Below are 23221 nucleotides of genomic sequence, written 5' to 3'. Positions count from 1 at the left end.
TTAGCATAAATTAATTAATATGTGTTTCTTGCTCAAAACCTGTAGGCTTAGATTGATGTTCTGTTTGCAGTCTGTAACAGTGGATTTATAGTTAGCCCATAGTAAATTTTGTCAAATTCTTGGGTAAATTTGAGTATTTATCAATATTCTTGTTTAAGGCTTTTCTATTGCTTTTTAAACTGTTCACATACTGTTTGTTAAAAAGTAGTTAAATAAAAATACAGATGTTTTCCCTAAAATGATAAATAATCGTGATTAATAATCGTGATTAATAATCGTGATTAATAATCGTGATTAATAATCGTGATTAAAATATTGATCCAAATAATCATGATAATCATTTTGGCCATAATCATGCAGCCCTACGTACACTCATGTCAGAATTGATAAATACCAAAGCTTGCGTGAATTTGGTCAAACGCACGTCGTACGCTCAGATCTAAATGTACAAACAGTTTATAAATGAGAGCCATTGTGATTTCCTATTAAATGTCTTCCTCACTGTTGAACATACATAAAGTCTGATCATTGGTGGAGGTTGTGACAACTTATGAAATGAAAACTTTGACCAAACCATACATAGTACAAGTCCAGGAAACATCCAAGAAATGAGAGCATGTTGAAACCGTTTTTAGGGACTTTCTGAATGACATTTTCAGATGATGTGTCCTTACACACCATAACCTACAGCCATTTGTCCCACACCGCAATAAACATGCTACTGTACCTGGGCCTCAGGAAGGGAGACATCCATGAAGACTGGCTGACCATGAGGCTCTCCATTCTCCAGCCTGGTGGAGAGCAGCTGGTAGCCTCTGACCTGGCCGTGCTGCTTCACAGAAAGTGGAGGTTTCCACTTTACTTTGATGGCAGTGGAGTTCAGAGGCTCTGCTTCCACCCTCCTCGGAGGAGCTCCAGGCACTAAAAACACATTTTTATTGTTTTGTTTCATCATCTAATCATGTTTAATCTGGTTTTGAACAGACATGAGATCAATAACAGCCAAGGATGAGCAGAAAAAGTCTCTCTCAGTGAGAAAATAACGACCTGCTTTAGATTTTTAGCTAAGGTTACAAACAAACGAACAACAGACCTTTACAATAATCTAATCTAGTTAGTGGCAGATTGTCAGAAAAAGCAGACTGAATAAGCCTTTTCACACACTCAGAAATCTTGCTCTGATTCAGTTCTCGCGCATGAGGTCAAAAGTCAAGAGGCATAAACTCACCATGTCTGACGGTGTAGGCAACAAGTCTGACATAGATTTAGATTATTTTTCTTGTTGTAGTGTTGATTCCTTGAAAGATTTTTTGTGGAAACGTGGTATTTTTCTCCAAAGCAGAATGCTGAGTTAGTTGCTAAAGCTAATGCTGCAAATTGGCTCAAAATTAAGGTTTTCAAATAGTGACCAATCAGCTGTTTCACTTATCGACCTGTTTATCTTATGCACTTCCTTCAAATTTGTAAATTGAATGAAAATAATAGCTTAAAGAGTAACTAAACCCCAAACCCACTGTTTTCTGCTGAATGCATACAGTATGTATTTGGGTATTAAGTAGTGCTATTGATTGATCCTAGTCCAACTTTTAACAGCTGACAGGAGGGAGGAGGGTTTCCTCCAATCACAGCCCTCAGTGAGCATTGATTAACAGTTTAAATGAGGAAGTCTAATGCTCTGTGTGTGAAGCATCCCGCTGTAGCGGATGATGTTACCATCCGGACTGCTCCGGAGGGTAACACGTCGTGGTGGCGGTTTGGCGCTCGTGTGCCGGAATACTTTCCCCTGCAGACTAATACACATGGACACTTTCAACTCCTTCGAGCTCCAGACGTGTAAGGTTGGAAACGAACACTCTTTTTACTCTGTTTTAATTTACCGACCGCCTGGTCCTGCTCGTTTATTTCTAAATGAATATAGTGAGTTCATGTCATCTATTGTTAAACTGGAGAGTGTATTATTTTTTGGTGACTTTAATATCCATGTTGAAATCCCTTATTGTGCCATGGCAGCCAAGTTTGTCTCTCTTATAGATTCTTTTCACTTTGTACAACATTTGTCGGGTCCAACGCACACATGAGGTCAAACTTTGGATTTGGTTTTTTTCTTTTGGTTTAAAAATTGACCAACTAAGTATTGACGATTTACAAATAAGCGACCACTGCTGTATAATCTGTCATTTACACTGGCACAGACTATTTCCACTGTGAAAAAACGAAGCTGCAACCAGTGGGTTTTCTGCTTCGTTTGATCCAACGACCTTTTCTTCTTGTGTTGATGTTGACTCATTTATGTCAAACTTCAATAAGTATTGTCTGACTGTTTTGGATACAGTAGCTCCAGCTAAAAACACTCTAGGCCCTCATAAAAACCATGTCCGTGGATAAATTAAGTTTTTTCTAACATCAGGAAAAGCTGCCGGAAAGTGGAACGTTTGTGGAAAGCCACAAAATTAAAAGTACATAGACTCCATCTTAAAGACATGATAATGGAGCTAAATGAAAAAATAAAACACGCCCGCTCTGCCTATTTCTCAGATCTTGTATCACAAAATAAGAAAAACCCCAAAGTGTTGTTTGAAACTATTGAAAACCTTGTTGCACCCCAACCGCCCCATGTGTCAGTGCACACGCAGGATGACTGCAACAATTTTTTGAAATTCTTTGTAAACAAAACATCAGGGCCAGTATCACTCCTCCTTTGACCAGATTGTGCACTACAGTAGCCCCTGTGTGCTCATGGTCCTCCTTCACTCCTGTCAACCTACAGGATGTTCAGGATTTTAGTGGGAAAAATGAAACCCACATCGAGCCCAGTGGACATTGTTCCCACTCTATTGCTCTTAAATGTTTTTGATGTCAGCCCTTGGGTGGTAAAACTGATTAATCTCTCACTTTTATCTGACTCGGTCCCTAAATTTTTTAACATGCTGTAATAAATCTCATTCTTAAAAAGCCTAATCTGGATCCCGGGGAGCCTATAAACTACCGGCCCATATCTAAACTTCCGTTCATTTAAAAAATCATGGAGAAAGTGGTTGCTATGCAGCTGACCTCATTCATGGTACAACATGATTTTTATGATAAATATCAATCTGGCTTTAGGTCAATCCACTCCACTGAAACTGGTCTTCTGAAAGTTTCTAGTGACGTGTTGACGGCCGCTGACTTTGGTCGTTACACAGTTTTGGTTTTACTTGATCTGACAGCAGCCTTTGACACAGTAGATCACAGTATACTGGTTGATCGACTGAAATCTGAAATGGGGTTTTCTGGAGCTGTTCTAAAGTGGTTTACCTCTTATATAAATGGAAGAACTTTTAATGTTACTTTTAACGATGTAATGTCTAATGTGTCTGACCTGTCATGTGGAGTAGCCCAGGGCTCTGTTCGGGGCCTGTTTTGTTTTTATTGTACTTGAAGTATCTTGGTTGGTTGATCTGTGGTTTTAAAAATGTGTCCAATCATTTCTATGCAGATGATATTCAGCTGTATTGCTCTTTCAATGGTTCGGAGTTTCACTTCCTATCTGACTTCCTGGAATGTGTATCTGCTATCAAAAACTGGTTGACTTTGAATTATCTGCAGATTAATTCTGGCAAAACAGAAACTCTGATCATGGCTCCGGATAAAAAGATCCCTTTGATCAAAAACTCCCTTGGTGATTTGGGCACATCCGTGAAAAATAGTCTCAGAAACCTTGGGGTTGTTTTTGATAAATCAATGGATTCAATGGAAGGTCACTGTCGTCAACTGACTAAAACGGTCATGGTCAGGCCCCTCAATACATCACTGACTTGTTGTGCCCCTACACTTCAGGGCGCACCCTTCGGTAATCAGGCTAGGGTCTCCTCGTGACCTGGCGTTCCAGGCGGTAGCACCAAGACTCTTACACCAGTCCCTCCGTGAGCTTGTCTGTGTGGACTTGTTTAAAAAGCATCTCTTCAAATGCTTTTAATTTTTTTATTGACCTTTTATGATGTTCCTACTGTTGTTTTAAATGATCTTGTGTTTTAATATCCTTTTGTGATGTTGCTGCTGTTTTAATTTCATTTTTGCCTGTACAGCACTTTGTGATTTTATCTGTGAAAAGCGCTATAGAAATAAAATGTACTTACTTACGTACAAAGTGTGTGTATCCCCATCTGTCTCTGTGTGAACGCAAATGTGGATGAACTTATCGCTGCGGTGTATGTCTTTATGTGTGTGTGTGTGTGTGTGTGTGTGTGTCTTTGCGTGTGTGAGGCTGCAGTGATTATTAAACCCAACGATTACAAAAATAACATAATCGAGAAAAAATTATTAAAAAAAAAATATATATATATACTGTATATATGTTTTATTCGCTAAATAAAACAAACCCACAATTTTGGACATCTACAAATAATAAAGCTTGGCACACACATGTTATTAATACTAACTTTGAGTTGTTTAATCCACGCACGTGCAAGCTCCTCCCCTCTGCCCCGCCCCTCTCAAAGCTAAAGCTAGCCTGCAGGTCAACATGAGGAAAGTTGTTGCTAATGGTCTGAAACATTGCAGGAGAAACGCAGCAAAAACACTTGGTAAACAAGTAGCAAGTCAAATTCTCTTATATGGGAACACTGTGTTTGATGATGAAGATCTAGAGCAAAGACACATCATATGTAAGAAGTGTTTCGTGCAAAAGTGAACATCCTTGATTTTAGTGTTTGAAGGATTTCATTATGTTTAAAGAATATGTTTTATGTTTTTTGTACAAAAATAAATAACTTTTTGGCTGACAATTAATAGTTTGAAGAATCGTGATTTCAATTATGGCTAAAATAATCTTGATTAATATTTTTTCTATAATTGAGCAGCCCTAGTTAACGCCCATAATCAAGGCACTTTTTTAATTTCCCCCCTAGTGGCAGGTCAGCAGAAAGCAGGGGTTTATTTACTCTTTAATAAAAATAATCATAGACCTGGTGAGTGAATGGTGTAGCTCATAAATTTACCTTTTCAAAGTGAGAACTCATAATGTCCTTTTCATAAATGGAGATCTCGCTTGTCCCATCAATAATAATACATTTTATTTACAAGCGCTTTTCATGAACTCAAAGACGCTTTACAGTTGTTAAAACAATTACACAAGTCAAAAAAAGAAACTAACAACAATAAAGGTAAATACACACAAAAAAACATAATCATTAGTTAAAAGCTTGGGAGAGGAGTGTGGAAGCAGAGGAGGTCTGTCGTTGATACTGTTTCTGTCATTGGTTTTACAAAAGTGCTCAGATATTACATCATTCCCAGGTAGAGTCTGAATTTCACCCTGTCACCTGTGTGGAAGCGAGATGACTGCCCTTGCTGCCACACTGCTGCTGAGCTGCTTCCATCGGTTTTTAAAAGTGCTCAGATCGGCCGAAAGTGGCTTCAGGAGAAAACCCTGGTGCCCCCTAGAGTCTGAATATGTGTAAAATAATAATATAAACACTATTAAAACACTCAAGTACTTTAGAATAAAATTACAAACGCTGTTAGGTTGGAAATATGAACAGTGAACGAGCTTGTTTACGTTTATATCCCTCTCGACCTATGACCCCCCAGGTCACGCATGCACAGTTCCAGAGTGTGAAAAGGCTTATTTACAAGGTTTTTTATGCCTAAATGATCAGACACAATCATAGATGAAACCACACACACACAAAAGCTGTTTTTTGTGGTCATTACACACATTGCTATTCAATCTCTTGCCATTAGTACAGTATCAACAATAATCATCTCTAATCCATCGTGTGATAGGCAGTCAGTGATGGGTACTCGACCATCTAAACCCTAGGGTTACCAAAGTGGGGTACAGGTACCTCCAGGGGTTAATCAAACTGCCATAGGGGATACGTTAATAAAAAAAAAGATCAGCATGACATTAGAAACTAGAATATAAATAGAGCAGCAGTCAGGAGCCTCCATGCATTGGGGGTATGTGTACCCCTAGGGGTATGTGATAGCACTACAAGGGGTACTTGAGAGAAAGAGAGTGGAAAATTAACAAATAACGTGTCAGTCTTGGTCCCACACCAGGCGTGAGATGACCAAAAATGATAAAAGACTAAAGAAATATATCTATTCAGGAACCACTAAATCAGTTTTTTGCAATCTTGGGTTAAGGACCCCATGTGGGGTGGCCTGGAGCTTGAATAAGTTTATATTTTGGAGTTTATATTTTTGAAATTTTGTAATCATTCTTTTTTTTTTTATTATTAAAACAACACACAACCCCAAACATGCTATTCTATACTTTCACTTTGTGAATCTAGCTAATTTAATTTAATTTAATTTAATTTAATTTAATTTAATTTAATTTAATTTTTTATTAAAAATCAGAGATCAAGCATGAGCCAAAACAAATTCTAGAAAAAAGTGTTTCTGGCGTCACCAGAAATTATTCTATTCTATTCCAAAAAAGGTTGGAAACCAATGCACTAAATACTATTTCTTTCCACTTATTTACAAAACAAGATTCTTTAAAATGTGTGTAATCACTAATTAATTCCATTATTATGCTGTATAGTTGTTTTTAAAAAAATTTCTAAGCTAAGTTTTAAAGTCTTTACACTGGCTCCCAGTCAGCCTCAGAATAGACTTTAAAGTTCTGCTGCTGGTGTATAAATCTGTGAATGTGTTTGGTCCAGAATACATCAGTGACATGTTAGTCAGGTATGAACCCAGCAGGTCTCTCAGATCTATGGACACAGGTCAGATAGTGGAGCCCAGAGCTCACAGTAAACATGGTGATGCTGCTTTTAGTTGTTATGCTGCAAAGAAGTGGAACAAACTGCCAGCAGAGCTGAAGTCAGCATCACATGTGAACATTTTTAAATCAAAGTTAAAGGCACTTTTTTTCTCTACTGCATATGATTGAGAGGAAGATTTCTGGTCATGTTGTTATTGATGTAATGTGTTTGTTGATGATTTTACTGATGATTTTAATTGATTTTACTGATGATTTTAATTGATTTTACTGATGATTTTAATTGTTTGTATTGATTTTAAACAATTGAATGTTTTATCATGTAAAGCACATTGAGTTGCCTTGTGTATGAAATGCGCTATACAAATAAATTTGCCTTGCCTTGCCTTGCATAAGCAAAATGTTGAAGTCAAAAAAGGGGTTCTTGGGCCATAAAACTTTGAGGACCACTGTTCTATGACATTACATTAATATGTTTGTGCAGCAGTAGGGGGTACATGGCTTCAGGTTAAATGTCTGTGAAAAGTTTGGAAACCACTGCTCTAAACCATGACCAGAGTAATTTAAATGGGTTAGGGTTAGGGTTAGACATGCATATGAAAGTGTGTACTGGTGCTGGTGGACTTACTGGATTGAGCAGTCCTGGCTTCGATAGGCTGCGTAAAGACTCCTAAACCCATCTCAGAACGAGCTGCCAAGGAAAACATGTACAACGTGTCTGGCTTCAAGCCGTCCACTGCATAAGAGCCTGATGCCTCTAAGCTGACCTGATGCTGTGAGAGAGACAGAACCAAGTTCTTAAAATCACATCATCTTTACCAATATGGCAGTAAAGAACTCATCACGTGTGTCATAAACAACATGTTTCTATTTTTAACCTGTTAAATTCATTCTTAGTTTGAGAATAAAGCTTTACTTTGTCTGTGGGATCGTTGGCCTCCCAATAGATGAGCTCGAAGCCAATGACGGTGTTTTGGACAGGCCAGAGCCAGGATAGCATGATCCTCGTATCCAGTTCAGCCTCTGCTTCAAATTCTGCTGGTTGAGCAGGAACTGGGCACATATATACAGAGGAGAGTATTATTAAAGTCCAAACTGTATTACTATTATTATTATTCTCTTTGTCTGCACATGCTGTCAAAGGTCAACACTACAAGAAGTTCAGTCTTTTTAACACAGCAATGCACGTTTTGTTATTGCAATTAAATACATTAATTTCTCTTATTGCATAATTGTGACCATTACCATTTCTTACCCTCCCTAAGGAAGGGTAAGAAATACTTTATTAAGGTAAGATATAAAAAGAGAGGGCAGTGTTACACCTAGGTGGGGCAGTGGGGGGAAGGGAACAGGGAGGAGAGACTTAAGGTAGATTTAGATTGCAGCAGCTAAAAAAGCTTTTAAAGCTGAACATATATTACTTCTCTGGTACCAGACAATGATGCCATCTTAAAGGTTCAATGACCATCATTTTCATCGTGTGGTTAAACAGTGATGTGATTGGTTTTAAGTTTGATGGTGAGGTTTGATAACAGAATTGAAAATATCATAATAGCACAAAAAAGGTAAGGGAAATGTTAAAGCAGATGCTTTGTCCAGACTTTCAGTGTTTTATTGTCTGTTGTTTAATGTAAACAGCTAATAGTCCATGAGCATAGACCCAAAATACCTTTGGTATTTTTAACTTGACATATGTCTCTAGTTTATGTTTTGATGTGATAGCCCTTGCAGACTAGCAGCTTAATAGACATTATCGCTTATTTAATAGTTATGGAAAATGCCCCCCAAAAAAACAGAAATTGGGGGTAAGAATGGCAAAACTTCAACTTCAACTTCTTTCAAGCAATGTGAATACAATATTTAAGCACATTTTGTTATTCTGCTCATGTTCATAGGTTGTTGTACATACAGCAATACCAAGATTTTGACTCAATACAAAAAAAAAGTTTGAGCTGTTCACACAAAAATTACAGAGCATGTCACACTCCCACTATAAAGACTTCCATCCACAATATTTAGCATGATAGTAAAGCCTTGAACAAGCAACTTTATGTAGGAACAAATAGTTTGTAATGCCAGTTACAGTGTTATTAGGCCTACCATAGACCTGTCCATGCTATCATGGAAAGTTACTGCAGATCATCTGTATCAGACTCGGAGTGTGAAAAGTTGTGCTATTGGCTTTTCCTCGCTGGCCTGGTTCTTGCATATTTTTAACTTGGAAATTTCCGTGCACTTCAAGCCATTGTTGAGGCAAGTCCACTGAGGAAGTTTGCATGAGCGAGTGCACACACTCAACAGCAAGTAACTGGAGAACAACATCTGGCGCAGGTGAGCCACGCATCCAGTCAACAGTCCTCGTCCTCTGGGCTTGGAACAAAAGGCTGGATCTGCAGACTTCTCCTTCAGATTGCAGTTTGGTAGTTGGCATGCAGGGCATGCATGAAAAGCAGTCTTTGCAAGGAATGACACAACCTCCCAGTACAAGGCTTAGTTTGGTCATGTCAAGGAACCTAGTCCGGTTCTTCGTTCGACACTTCTGGTATATGAGACATGACACGTTGCTGCACGTACCCAGACACAGCACCATGACGTCTGTATCCTCAGCAGTGATGACGAAGGACTTGTAGCAACATTCTGCTTCATGAAAAGCATTTAGCAGCAGTCGAGTATCTGCTTCTTCCTGTGAGGACTAAAGCTCTGCAGTCTCTTCCCACTGCTGTTGGATGACCTTGAAGCAGAGCTGTTCACATGTGACATACGGCACCTTGTCCTTGAGTTTTTCCCTGTGTTGTGGTCCCTTCCATTCATCTACCAGGAACTTGATGAGCCTTGTCTTGTTGGAAGCATGTAGAGTCACTTTCTCCACTGCTGGAAGTTGTGTCCAGGTTGAATGTTCCTGAACTGGATCTTTGTGTCTGTACCTGTGTTGGCTTTTTCTGCATTTTTGACAAAAACCTGCTCAGAGTGCAACAGATTCCCATTAAAGGAATTTGTTTGCTATAACTAAAATAGTCAGTCCCATGTTTCTTTGGTGGGTGAGTTGAAGGTTGATGGTTGTGACCCCTGATGTAGTAGCTACACAGATCATCTGACTAAACATCAGGTCTTTAAATGAGGTATGTGTATGTTCCTACATAAACATGGCATACATACTAAGTGCTCCCATGATTGTGAGATGTTTGGGTTCAGTGTGAACGTGCTCTCACCTCCTTGCTGGGTTTTGATCAGGAGGACATCAGACAGGGGCCCGTCTCCCACTGAGGTGAAGCCGAGCACTCTCAGGCTGTAGGTGATGTTTGTGTTCAGGCCTGAGATGGTTGTGAAGTGGCTCTCATCAGTGTTGTGTTTGTGCCAGGTGCTGAGTGGGGCCTCAGGCTCAGAGCTGTAATAGATTCGATAACCTCGGATTTGTCCGTTGGGCTCCTCTGGAGGTTCCCACTGGACCATCATAGTGCTGGTGCTTAGCATGTGGGCCTGGACATGAAGAGGTGCAGATGAGGGGGCTTGCTCACTTGTTCTGGTATTAACAATACTGCTCTGGGGCCCCCGACCAACACTGTTGACAGCCATCACACGGAACCCATACTCAGAGAACGGGCTGAGCCCCCCAATGCTGTATCTGGTTGTGGCCACACCGTCTACTTCCTGAAAACCATTGTCAGAAAGTTTGGCACGGTACTGAATCACATAGTAGGACACAGGTTCAGGATTTCCAGAGTCCCAGGTGAGGGTGACACTGGTGGCTGTGGTCTCTGTCACAACAAGCGAGGTGGGCCGCTTGGGAAGGGCTGTAAGGAACCAGAGACAGAGAAAAATAACAACAGTCACTCTACGGTCAGCAGAGAAACACTAATTATCTTTTACTTCATGTGTATTTGGCTTATAGCAGGGGAGAGCTGAGAAACAGATCTACCGCTGACCTGCCACCAGCTCCAGTCCACCTGCTTCTTTTGATTTTGACTATTCTGCCAGCTTTTTGCTCTAGTCCAATTTTTCTTTAAAGCAGAACTAGGTAACTTGTGCTTAGCGCTTCTCCTAAAGGTCCCTTTTGGTTATGTCACTGTCATAAACACTACGCACCCCCTGCTGCCTGCCACACCCCACAGCTACATGCGCATCTTTGCTCTCGCAAGACGGTGGAAGAAGGATGACACGAAGAAATATCTGAAGAGGTGGTACTATCGAACATAAACACTTTATTTTCTAAATACTTTTCTTGTATTTACATTTTCTAAATAATTTTTTATCTATCTCCATTATCAAGTGTTACTGTTTTATTATTATTGTATTTTGATTTCTACCCCCCTCAGTGCCAGCCGTTTTTGAGCATTTTGGCTGATTTTTAAAGACCCACAGAATATTTTGTACTATGACTATCTGAATTCTGACACCACATTCTGAAAGGTGCTTGTTTTGTTCCATAATCAGCAGTTGAATAGAGGCAAGTGTCACACAAACCATCAGTTTGAGACAAAAAGCTGAGAAAAATGTTTTTTTCTGAAAAAACCTATTAGTGACTTTGAAGCAGTTTGTTTTTGCTTTAGTGACACCTCATCATTGGTTTCCTTCTATAAAACTACACAAACAACACTGAGACCTGGCTTTTGATGGCATCATCATTATTATTATTATTATGCTATCTGTGTCAGAGTTGAATGGTTTGCTCACTGTATTTTGGCGTTCCTCCAATTCTCTCCCCCGTCATTCTCCACACACGCAACTTCCTCCTCCTCCTGGACATGCAGAGTGTCAGCGCTTGCACCGTTTTTGATCGTTTTCTCTCACCATCGCCAAACTCTCAATAGTCCACTTAGTTCCACACATGCTCTGGTCGAGTGTGAGCTGGTGAGAACTTCAGCATCAACTCTCGTAGCGCCATTTTCTGTCTCTTAAACTCATTTCCTCTCCCTCTGAGCTCTGCCCTTCACGGGTGATCTCTCATCCAAAGGTGCGCTGCTGCCACCTACATGTCACCTATTATTTTGCTATCTGGCTCACAGCTGAATGTTTTGCTTACTGTATTTTGTATCTATATTGGGTCTTGGTGCTACAAAGCCATGTGTAGTGTATCCACTTCTTCGGTGACAAAAGTGCACCATCCAGGTTGTATGTTAGGAAAGGATCAAATATCACCTTTCTCAACAACTACCAGCTTCTTGTATGCGGCCCTGCGCCAACTCAGCATGTAGAAGCCCAACAAACAGAGCTGTTGTTAGCAGCAGAAGAGAGACACGCCTGTGTAGTTGAATATTATGGTTAGCAGCTGCGTGAAAGTCTGTTTATGGACGGGATGATGCGCCAAGTCTCCGCACCCGACGGCACCCTAATGAACAGGTAAGTTCTCCTGACAGAGTTAAACCGTTTCTCAATCTGTGTACTTGTGCAGACGTGTGTGCTCATGGACTGGTGAAACGTCATCACGCACGGTCCAAATCCTGTTCCAATTCAAAGTACGGATCTCAGGAAATCCGCTGTAAATCCCCAGATGAGAACCAGCTCCACCCGTTTTACAGAGCATGCATCAGGGGAGACTCCGCCAGCTTTATTTCCCAGCATGCACTTTGAACAATAAGCAATTACACATGTGCGGATAAGCCGCACATGTGTAAGTTAAAGAAATACATTGACACGCATATGGAACATAATTAAATAATAATAATGCATTAGATTAGGAGTTTAATTTCATACCTGAGGTGGTGCTGATTCTGTTTTGTCCTAAAATAAATATTTTCAGGACCAAACTTTTTTTTTAATTGATATTTATTTATTTTTTATGTAATACCTAAAACATGTAATTATTGAGAATTAAAATACCTTATTCAAAAAGTAGAATTACTTTTATATTATTTTGTACTATCATTATTATTATTATTATTAATAATATTCTTGGTCTTAGTGGGCCTAAAGTATTTCAAGAATCTATCCGGATTTATTAATTTATTAGCTTTTTTAGCTTATTTTTATTATTTATTTCTTTTTACAATTATTATTAATTCAATACCTAAAAAATCTAATTACTAAGTAATAATTCAAATACCTAATTTAGATATCAAATATTTTATTATTGTTGTTATACATAAAATTTTCAAAAAATCTGTTCAGAATTTTTCTTCTACTCGATGATAGATATTATTCTCTTTGACGTTTACAGTGGAGCACACATACTCCACACTGTTGCGCACAGCGATGTCAGGAAGTTTGCTTTGTCCCAAAACGACGAGTATGCGAAGTCCACGCTTGCGCACTCGGCCAGTTCGTTCTCCAAGTTTGGTCCCACGAGTCCATACCCAGGAGTATGCATACTTAGAATTGAGAAACGGCCTTAATCTCAGCCACAGGGAAATAAGAGGGAACAATGTGTTGGGGGTGTGGTTAGTGCCATGACAGTTACCTATAGGTTCTCCTGTAAGCAGAAATGTTGTAGTGCTCTGAACAAGTACGTTTACAAGCTACATTTAGACTTTCTATGAAGGAATTCTATCTTGACCACATCTGGTTTCAGACGTAACTTTGTGCACATTAGCTTAGCCCATTAGCTTAGCCCACAGATCCCTCTCATAGCAGCTCAGCTTTAAGTGGTCCTCGCATATCACCAAATTTTGTCCGAACATAAACGTTTGAAGTGTGTGTCCCGTACCAATAATATGGAGCCAACATCTGGATAACTCTGACTTTGTGTCGTTATTTGGCTTAAAAATGCTAAAGAAATGTTTCTGTGGGGTTTTTCTTCTGTTGTCATAGCAACTATTGGCTTTATACTCCACCCAACGGAACACAGTAGCCTAGCAACAGCTAACAGGAATCAACGAAAATGCATCATATCCTGATCAAAAAGGCGGCTCTCCATAATTTATGCCTTCGATATAAAATCATTCTAAAACGTCCTTTTAATGTATGTTTTTTTATATAAAAAGGTGCATATATTTTATTTATTGGTAAAACATTACACTCTTTTTTTGTTATATACATTTTCACGACAGGTACACTTTAACATTTTTCTCCTCAGATTCTGCAGAATAGCACCTCTCGTGCTGAAGCTCTGACCTTTGACAGTGACCTGTGCTGAAGTCTCGATCCTGCCCAGGGACGATACGGCCACACAGGTGTAGTTAGCAGACCGACGAATGTTGCTGAGCTCCAGAATGTTACGGCCAATGGGCATCTCATCCTGTCGAGTGAGCTCCACCTCTCCACAGACCCACTTAACAAACGGCATGGGTGCACCGACTGCCACGCAGGTCAGGTTCACGCTGCCGCCAGGCATCACCTCGTGGTTGGTGGGAGGGATGGAGAACCGGGGAGGCACGCGGCGAACTGCAGAGGTGAACAGAAGAGAGTGAGCACGAAGAAGGAGAGGCTGAGGGAGCAATTAACACGTCCACCTGTTCACACAGGTGGACGTGTTAACTGTTAAACTGGCTGTGTTTAGATACTTAAGGTTTCCCTTTTATTATTATTCTTTATGTATTAACTTGATTGTTTTGTTATAAACTAAAAAAGAATTGTAATGTATTGCTAATGTAACAAAAGGTGAATAAGTAGAGCTTCAAAATGCAAAATGCTCATTTAGACCAGGGGTTCTCAACACTGGGAGGGGGTCGCCAGATGTATTCAAGAAACTAATAATATATTTTTGAACAATTTCATTCAATTTTTATTATATTTCTGTAACTACACCAAACTTGCCATATTTTAACCTATTTTCATTACCTTTTCTTGCCGTGTTTTTTATTTCTTTAATGCATTTTTGCTAAATTTTTCCCATTTCTGCCACTTCTCCATCAAATTTCAATGCCTTTTCTGCACATTTTTTCCACTTTCAAGACATTTTCAGTACTTATAAACCCTTTCTCACACTTTTTCCACCTAATGTCACATATGTTGACCATTATTGTCACTTTTAACCTCTTTCAGCTTATGCTTATTTTTTGGCAATTTAATTACTTTCACAATTTGTCATTCCCATTATTTGCCAGTTTAAAATAATTGTTCCTACTTTTTAAATTACATTACCACTTTTAAATTACATTTCCACTATTGACACTTTGTAATGTTGCTTTTGTATATTTTATGTTGGTCTGCCGTATCCCTGTCTGTAAAACAATTTTACCTCCTGGTACAAATAAAGAGTCCTAACCTACTGTAAACGCCCTTTCTCTCCATTTTTGGCCACTCTATTATGCAAATTTTAACCAATTTTAACCCATTTCACCACCTTTTCCAACATTTTTGGTCACTTTTAACCCTTTTTATTTCTGATTAAAACAAGGATTTACATCTTTAAGATGACTATATACTATGGTGCAAATAATACTAAACTTTGTGGATAATAGTGGATATTATTCAGATGAATAAATAAATGTGGTTATCACAGATTCATAGAACAGTGGATCATCATTTTGCTGACTTTATGGATGGACCCCAAAAATCTCTCCCCTTTATTCCCCCTTATAGATGGTCCTGTCTCCACATGACTGTTATTCAATGTTCATGTCTGTGTTCAACCACCTTCAGCTACAGTGGGGGTCCCCGCTCTCTGGAACCTTTATTTTGGAGGTTACGGACTGAAAAACTTGAGAACCACTGATTTAGACTATCATTGTGTTCCTTGATAGAATTCCCACTGAAATCATTTGTGGATGGATTTTATGGAAAGTTACAAAAAAGAATTATTTTAATTTGAGACTTTGGATGTTCTTTGTAAAGTCATTTTTACCAAATAAAGTAATAATCGGAAACAGCTCAAAGAAACAAGTGGAGGGTCGACTCACTACTGGATCCTTTCTTTAACGCCTAGAATTTCATTTTTGACTTTTTAAGCAGATTTTCTTGTCTTGCTTTTGCTCTTTAGCTCTTACCAAATAACTAAAATAGCGATTTATTTCACTTATTCTGTTCATTTTATAAAGATTACCAAACACATGTGATGATGGTTAATGAATGGATTTGTGTAACAGGGACTTTTTTTAAGGACAGTTGAATTAATTTAACTTTTTTTTTTAAGGACAGTTGAATTAATTTACAACCCCGTGAACTACCACCTTAATGTGGTGGGGTTGTTTGAGTACCCGAATGATCCAAGGAGCTACAGTATGTTGCCTGGGGCATTATGCCCCTGGTAGGGTCTCCCATGTCAAACAGGTCCTTGGTGACGGGTCAGACTAAGCGCAATTCAGAAGACCCTCTATGGACAGTATAAAAATAAGGACCGTGACGTCGCCCGGTATGGCGCAGCCGGGCCCCACCCTGGAGCCAGGCCTGGAACTGGGGCTCGAATCTGAGTGCCTGGTGGTCGGGCCTTGGCCCACGGGGCCCGGCCGGGCCGAGCCCGAAAGGACAACGTGGGCCCGCCCTCCTGTGGACCCACCACCCGCAGAGGGATCCTTAGGGGTCGGGTGCAGAAAGGACTGGGTGGCGGTCGAGCAGGGGTGCCTAGGCGGCCCGGTCTGTGTCTACACCTTCTGGCTGTTGGGACATGGAACGTCACCTCGCAGGGGGAGAAGGAGCCTGAGCTTGTGCGGGAGGTTGAGCGGTACCGGCTAGATATAGTCGGGCTCACTTCCACGCACAGCTTGAGCCCTGGATCCCAACTCCTGGAGAGAGGCTAGACGCTCCACTTCTCTGGCGTTGGGCTGGGGTGGGCTTGCTTATTGCCCCCCAGCTAAGCCGCCACGTGTTGGAGTTTACCCCAGTGAACGTGAGGGCCGTGTCCCTACGCCTTCGGGTTGGGGACAGGTCTCTCACCGTTGCCTTGGCCTAGGTCCCAACATTGGCGCAGAGTACCTGGCCTTCTTGGAGTCCCTGGGAAGGGTACTAGATGGTGTCCCGACTGGGGACTCCATTGTTCTACTGGGGGACTTCAAGCCCACGTGGGCCGCGACAGTGAGACCTGGACAGGGGTGATTGGGAAGAACGGCCTACCCAATCTGAACCTGAGTGGTGTTTTGTTATTGGACTTCTGTTCCAGTTACAGTTTGTCCATAGCGAACACCATGGGTGTCCATAAGTGCACGTGGCACCAGGACACTCTAGGCCGGAGGTCGATGATCCACTTTGTAGTTGAATCATCTGATCTCCGGCCGCGTGTCTCGGACACTTGGTGGTGGCGCACGGAAGTAAGGGATACCGTCAAGCTGAAGAAGGAGACCTACCTGTCCTTTTTGGCTTGTAGGACTCCGGAGGCAGCCGAGAGGTACCGGCAGGCCAAGTGTGCTGCAGCCTGCGCGGTCGCTGAGGCAAAAACTGGGGTCTGGGAGGAGTTCAGAGAAGCCATGGAGGAGGACTATCGGTCGGCCTCGAACAGATTCTGGCAAACCGTTCGGCGCCTCAGGAGGGGGAAGCAGTGCTTCACCAACACTGTTTACAGTGCCGGGGGGGAGCTGCTGACCTCAACTGGCGATGTCGTCGGGCGGTGGAAGGAGTACTTCGAGGGTCTCCTCAATCCCACTGCCACGTTTTCCGATGAGGAAGCAGAGGCTGGGGACTCAGAGGCGGACTCGCCCATCACCCGGGCTGAAGTCACCGAGGTGGTTGGAAAGCTCCTCGGGGGCAGGGCTCCAGGGGTGGATGAGATTCGTCCTGAGTACCTTAAGTCTCTGGATGTTGTAGGACTGTCTTGGTTGACACGTCTCTGCAACATCGCGTGGCAGTTGGGGACAGTGCCTCAGGATTGGAAGACCGGGGTGGTGGTTCCTCTCTTTAAGAAGGGGGATCGGAGAGTGTGCTCCAACTACAAAGGGATCACACTCCTCAGCCTCCCCGGCAAGGTCTACTCCAGGATGCTGGAGAGGAGGATCCGGCCGATAGTCGAACCTCGGATTCAGGAGGAACAATGTGGTTTTTGTCGCGGTCGCGGCACACTGGACCAGCTCTATACCCTTCATCGGGTGCTCGAGGGTTCGTGAGAGTTCGCCCAACCAGTCCACATGTGCTTTGTGGATCTGGAGAAGGCGTTCAACCGTGTCCCTTGTGGTGCCCTGTGGGGGGTGCTCCGGGAGTATGGGGTCTGGGGCCCTTTGCTAAGGGCTGTCCGTTCCCTGTATGACCGCAGCAGGAGCCTGGTTCGCATTGCCGACAGTAAGTCAGACCTGTTCCCAGTGCATGTTGGTCTCCGCCAGGGCTGCCCTTTGTCACCGGTTCTCTTCATTACTTTTATAGACAGAAATTATAGGTGCAGCCAGGGACCGGAGGGAGTCTGATTTGGGAATCTCAGGATTTCATCTCTGCTGTTTGCAGATGATGTTGTTCTGTTGGCTTCCTTAAATCAGGACCTCCAACGTGCACTGGGGCGGTTTGCAGCCGAGTGTGAAGCGACCGGGATGAGGATCAGCACCTCCAAATCTGAGGCCATGGTTCTCCACCGGAAAAAGGTGGCTTCCCTCTCTGGGTCGGTGGAGAGTCCTGGCCTCAAGTGGAGGAGTTCAAGTATCTCGGGGTCTTGTTCACGAGTGAGGGTCGGATGGAGCGTGAGATTGATAAACGGATCGGTGTGGCGTCAGCAGTGATGCGGTCGCTGTATCGGACTGTTGTGGTGGAGAGGGAGCTGAGTCGGGGGGCAAAGCTCTCAATTTACCGATCGATCTACGTTCCTACCTTCACCTATGGTCATGAGATTTGGGTAATGACCGAAAGGACAAGATCGCGGATACAGGCGGCCGAAATGAGTTTCCTTCGCAGGGTGGCTGGGCGCACCCTTCGAGATAGGGTGAGAAGCTCAGTCACTCGGGAGGAGCTCGGAGTAGAGGCACTGCTCCTTCACGTCGAAAGGAGCCAGCTGAGGTGACTGGGGTATCTGTTTCGGATGCCTCATGGTCGCCTCCCTCGGGAGGTGTTTCAGGCATGTCCTATTGGGAAGAGGCCTCGTGGAATGCCCATGACACGCTGGAGGGACTATGTCTCTGAGCTGGCCTGCTGTCGCCTCGGGGTCCCCCCAGAACAGCTGGAGGAGGTGTGCGTGGATCGGGAGGTCTGGGCATCTCTGCTGAGACTGCTGCCTCCGTGACCCGGCCCCGGATAAAAGCGGAAGAAAATGGATGGATGAATTAATTTATAAAACTGAAAAGCAGTAGAGTAGATATTGATGGTTCAGTTTTTATATTGGAGAACACCTGACAAGAGGTGGTTAACTAAAACCTAACAACTGCTTTTAGCATGTGTGGATGAGGCTACATATTTTGAGTTAATCTTCTGATGAGTCTTATTTAACAGTTGGTCAAGTCTTTATTAGGATCTCTACTGCTGTTTTTAACTGTCTCTCATCTGAGAACTAGATCTATAGATCTATATAAAGATCAGCTCCAGCCTTAAGGTACGGTTAGTAAATATGAAGGCTGATAATATTGGACATCTAAAGTGTTCCAGCCGACCCTCTCGTGTGCTTTGGATGACTGGCAGTGACTGTGTTTGGTGTAACATTTGAATAATGGATTAATTATTTGTGGGTTTTTCTTTCTCAGAAACTTGACGTGAGGTCAGAATCCATTATTAATTCACTCCACAGTCTGGCCTTATTAAAGCATGACACGGCTGCTTTCGTCACAGTGTCAGGTTGTGATTAGTAGTCAATTAGAAAGTTGCTCAATGACAATGAATGTGCAGTTAAATTATGAATATGAATTTAAGAAGGTGATGTTACTGATGTAAGATGTAGCACAATGGGTAAATAAGTGGAAAATAAAACTGATATTTTTAACATGAGGCTAGAATGAAAACAGACTCTTATTTTGTCTTCCGTGACAGAGAAGAGGAAAGGATGGAAGGAGAAGGAAGGGGGAAGGACAGCACAGGTAGAGAGGCACTGCCATGCTTTCTGACCGCAATGCTGAGCATGCATTAAATATATGGATGTTTACAAACAATAGGACAGGTCATAGTGTCTCTAGTCACTGACTATATTGGGGATTTGGAAGCTGGATTTATGTATAGTCCCTCCTACTTCCTTTACATTAGGTCTAGTAGTACTACTAGTGAATGTTTTAGTTTTACTAGTACTACTAGTAACACATTGTCTACTAGTAAGTCACGCACTAGTGCACAAAAGACCTTTACAAGTAAAACAACTAGTAATGGTTTTTCAGTCTATTAGAAGTACTAGTAAATTCAAAAGATTTAAAAGTAGTACATGTTCGTTTGTTAACTGGTTATTAGCGTGTTGCAACCAACTTGAATAGATGCATATTGCCACCTACTGTACTGGACTGTGTAAACTCAACAGAACTCCCCCCTGACTGTCTTTCTTAGAAGGGTGTCCCATTCCATTAAAGCATATACACTTAATCCAAAAGTAGTACTAGTAGAGCTAATGCAATTAAAGTAGAAGGGAAAACCAAAGGCAGCTCCCTGATTGGTTGGAATATTTTCAGAAGCCAATGGGAAGCCTGAATTGCCTTTTCCACGCCCCCTTATTTGGATATAAGTGTTACGAGTAGTACTAAAGTCACTATTTGCACCTATTTTGAGTACATGTCCTCCACGTGTGACATCAGTGATATCTCTACTAAGTCTCACATAATAACGATATCACTGATGTCACATTTATACTTTATGGCTTTCCATAACATTGCATTAATGAAAAAAGTTTTCAGAAAGCTGCAGTATGTAGAATCTGTGAAACTGGATTGAAAAAAACCATGCTTCCCCCTCCCCTCCCTGTTTCCAACCCACCAGCATTTTTGTGACTGCAGAGCTTTTTCCAACTCCCCTTACCAACTTTTTCTAAAAAGCAACTATTTACAAATCTAGTGAATGTTTCTTGTGTAATTGAAGAGTTTTCTAATGTTTTAAAGACTCTTGGGGGCACACGCTGCCGGGAGCCCCTCCCCTGTCCCAAAGTTCACAGGTGGTCATGTTCCCAGTAGAACCCGGACACGCAGCGATCCCAGCTGCAGGTCGGAGCAGACCCACACCACTCCCTGTCCAGACTGTAAATTAATTTTATATATTCTCTCCACCTTGGATATGCTTGTCCAAGGTAAACATGATTTATACAGTCTGTTATCACTTTCCTTCTGACGCGAGTGCGAGGCGCAGACCCTCACAGTTCGAGACGTTCGCTTTCTTTGTAAACAGATCTCTGATTGGCTGAAAGACAGTGTCACGCTCCTTGATTTCTAAATCTGAAATACATAGCCAGGAGAAGGAGCAGAGGTCCCAGGTCCTCTAAGAACACTCTGAATTACAATATGATCAAAGGTTAGGACGGATTTGTGACAAAATGACGCCAAAAAAAACTTACTGCAGCTTTAAGACAATAATTTTCTCCACAGAAACAAGGACAATAAATATTTAATTTGATTACTAAACTAAACCAAAAAGATAAAGCAAGAAATAAATGTACTCCAAGATGGTGGCAGTCTGACATGTATTGAATGTGTTCCTGCACGAACAAGCAACAGCCACCATGTGGATTTACAAAAGCTTTTCCTCACAATGTGGCCATGATTACATTGTGTTTTTTTTATTCCAAATTAATTATTCAGAATTACATTATAATAATAATGTAACCTTTACTCATCACCGTAGTGAAAGTCTTCGCTGCATTTTACCCATTTTCCTCGAGGGGTAGCAGTGGGTTGCCAATTGCAGGTGCCCAGGGAGCAGTTAGATTGGGTTTAGGGACTTGCTCAACATCCCACAGTGATGGCCTGGGTGGGATTCGAACCAGTAACTGTCCGATTACAAGCCCACTTAACCACTAGGCCACCACTCCCCATTATTCAAAATTAAAGTGTTCTGCTTTGTGTTTACATGGAAGGAGTAAATTCCTGAATTGAGGTTTACACAGGATGTTGAGTGAAAAAATAACTTTATAATGATCCGTGCGTCATAAGTGAAGCTCTGGTGCCCCGATGAAGCCTCTCCGTTTGCTGATGTCTGTGTGTAATAAATCCATGTGTCCGTGTGAATTTCTTTATGTTTATGCCTCTGTCCATCCACTCTTTTCATTATATCCACGTTTTATAAGGCTCTTGTTAAAAAAATTAGTCTCAGCACAAATCCAGGCCGCCATCTTGGATTATGTCGTCACCCCGTGTCATCGCGCCTGGTGGAGCATGTGCAGAACGACCGGAATTAACTTAAGCAGGATTAAACATTTACAAGATAGAGGAAATAATTAATTTGGAATTAAAATCAGATTAAACCAGCCACCTAATTGGGATTTAAGTTAAATTTGGAATTACATTTGCATTCGGAATTAAGTGTTTACAAGGTGAGTTTAAAGAGGAATTCACTTTTATTCTGGATTAAAGAGGAATTAAAGCTCCAATGAAAACATGGCCATTCAGATGGCGAGGCAGTACTGCAGCTCTCCAGCTTTAAACAACTCACAGGTCCTAAATGATATCATTAACTAGGGTTTTTACTTGCTAAGACTTCAAAGACTGACTAAAGAACTCAACTCTCTGCTTCTAATGACCCTGAACGTAGATTCTGGCTAAAGGCTGTGCATGTTTGAGAGAATGAAACAAGGAGCCATATTCTCTGTGTGATGATGCTCAGAGGGTTATGAGGACGAGGCATTCCTTTAAGTAAGTCAGGACCAGCATGCTGAAGACCAACATGAGACTGAGGAGATACTTTTGTGAAGTGAGCACAAACTGTGGAATGAAAATGGGATTTTGTCGGTGGATTGTGAGACGAGCTCATTTCACAAAATGTAACGGAGCAAGATGCAGTACGTAGAGCCATGGTTGGATGGACGGTGGAGAGGGACTGTGGGTCAGTGTCAGGTCAGGGTCCAGGACGGGCCTAAGGCGCACAGCGAGTCGCTGGCGCAGCACGGCTCCAGTCCACTGAGGGTAAAGAGTGAAAAAACCAACCTTCCCGTTGATCTGAGCGGTGAGGTTTGGATTGTTTTTAATTAGGGTGACGAGTGCGATGGTGATGAGGGATTCAAGATCAAGTGAAAGATAGAAAAAACAAAAGGAGTGGGAAGAAAAAGAGAAGGAGAAACAGAGAGAGTGAAACAAGAAACATCTGCTGATCCAATCAAACGCACGCTGAGGCTGCATTAACCAGCTCTAACACTTACCAACTGATCTGACTGCTCCACACGGCTTGTCTGATTGCACAATATTATTGGTTTGTTAACTGAACCACATGAGCTCAGCATGTTTATCGTAAACACAATTTTCACCCAGAACATTTTCTAACAATACAAGGACTGTTTTTCCTATAATCACACAACTCAACAAGTACACATAGTTAAAACATACAGGATTTGATTTCTGTGTGTGCTAACAGACGTTACAAATGATCAATAGGGTTTTCACCCTTGAGGTTAGGACCACATTTGAGATTGCGAGACACTGAGAGAGGGTTCCCAGATGCCTTCAAGAAACTAAGAATTATTTTTGAACAATTTAAGCCTATTTTTTTCCCAATTTTTGGGACCTATTTCCATCACTTTTTCTTGCCCCTTTTAATGCCTTTTGCTACATTACTCCTATTTCTCCATCAAATTTAAATGCCTTTTCTGCTCCTTTTTTCACTTTCAAGACATTTTCG

At 41.7% G+C, this 23221-nt stretch overlaps 1 protein-coding gene across 5 annotated transcripts in view; it reads right to left on the bottom strand.

The window, feature by feature from the left end:
• ptprfa (protein tyrosine phosphatase receptor type Fa) overlaps positions 1-23221 on the bottom strand; it is a 147238-nt gene that overhangs the window by 64774 nt on the left and 59243 nt on the right. For 3 of the 5 annotated variants that reach the window (XM_028443395.1, XM_028443399.1, XM_028443397.1), the window contains 6 exons: positions 22534-22545; positions 13760-14029; positions 9922-10503; positions 7629-7765; positions 7341-7485; positions 728-921 (listed from right to left, as the gene is read on the bottom strand). In XM_028443395.1, coding sequence (XP_028299196.1) covers positions 728-921; positions 7341-7485; positions 7629-7765; positions 9922-10503; positions 13760-14029; positions 22534-22545 — 1340 coding nt within the window. The remainder of the gene's footprint in view (positions 1-727; positions 922-7340; positions 7486-7628; positions 7766-9921; positions 10504-13759; positions 14030-22533; positions 22546-23221) is intronic. The other 2 variants (XM_028443396.1, XM_028443398.1) reach the window with 1 other exon arrangement.

Source organism: Gouania willdenowi, chromosome 4 (assembly GCF_900634775.1).
Source record: "Gouania willdenowi chromosome 4, fGouWil2.1, whole genome shotgun sequence".
NCBI classification, from domain to species: domain Eukaryota; kingdom Metazoa; phylum Chordata; class Actinopteri; order Blenniiformes; family Gobiesocidae; genus Gouania; species Gouania willdenowi.
This window is presented reverse-complemented; position numbering and strand designations above follow the sequence as displayed.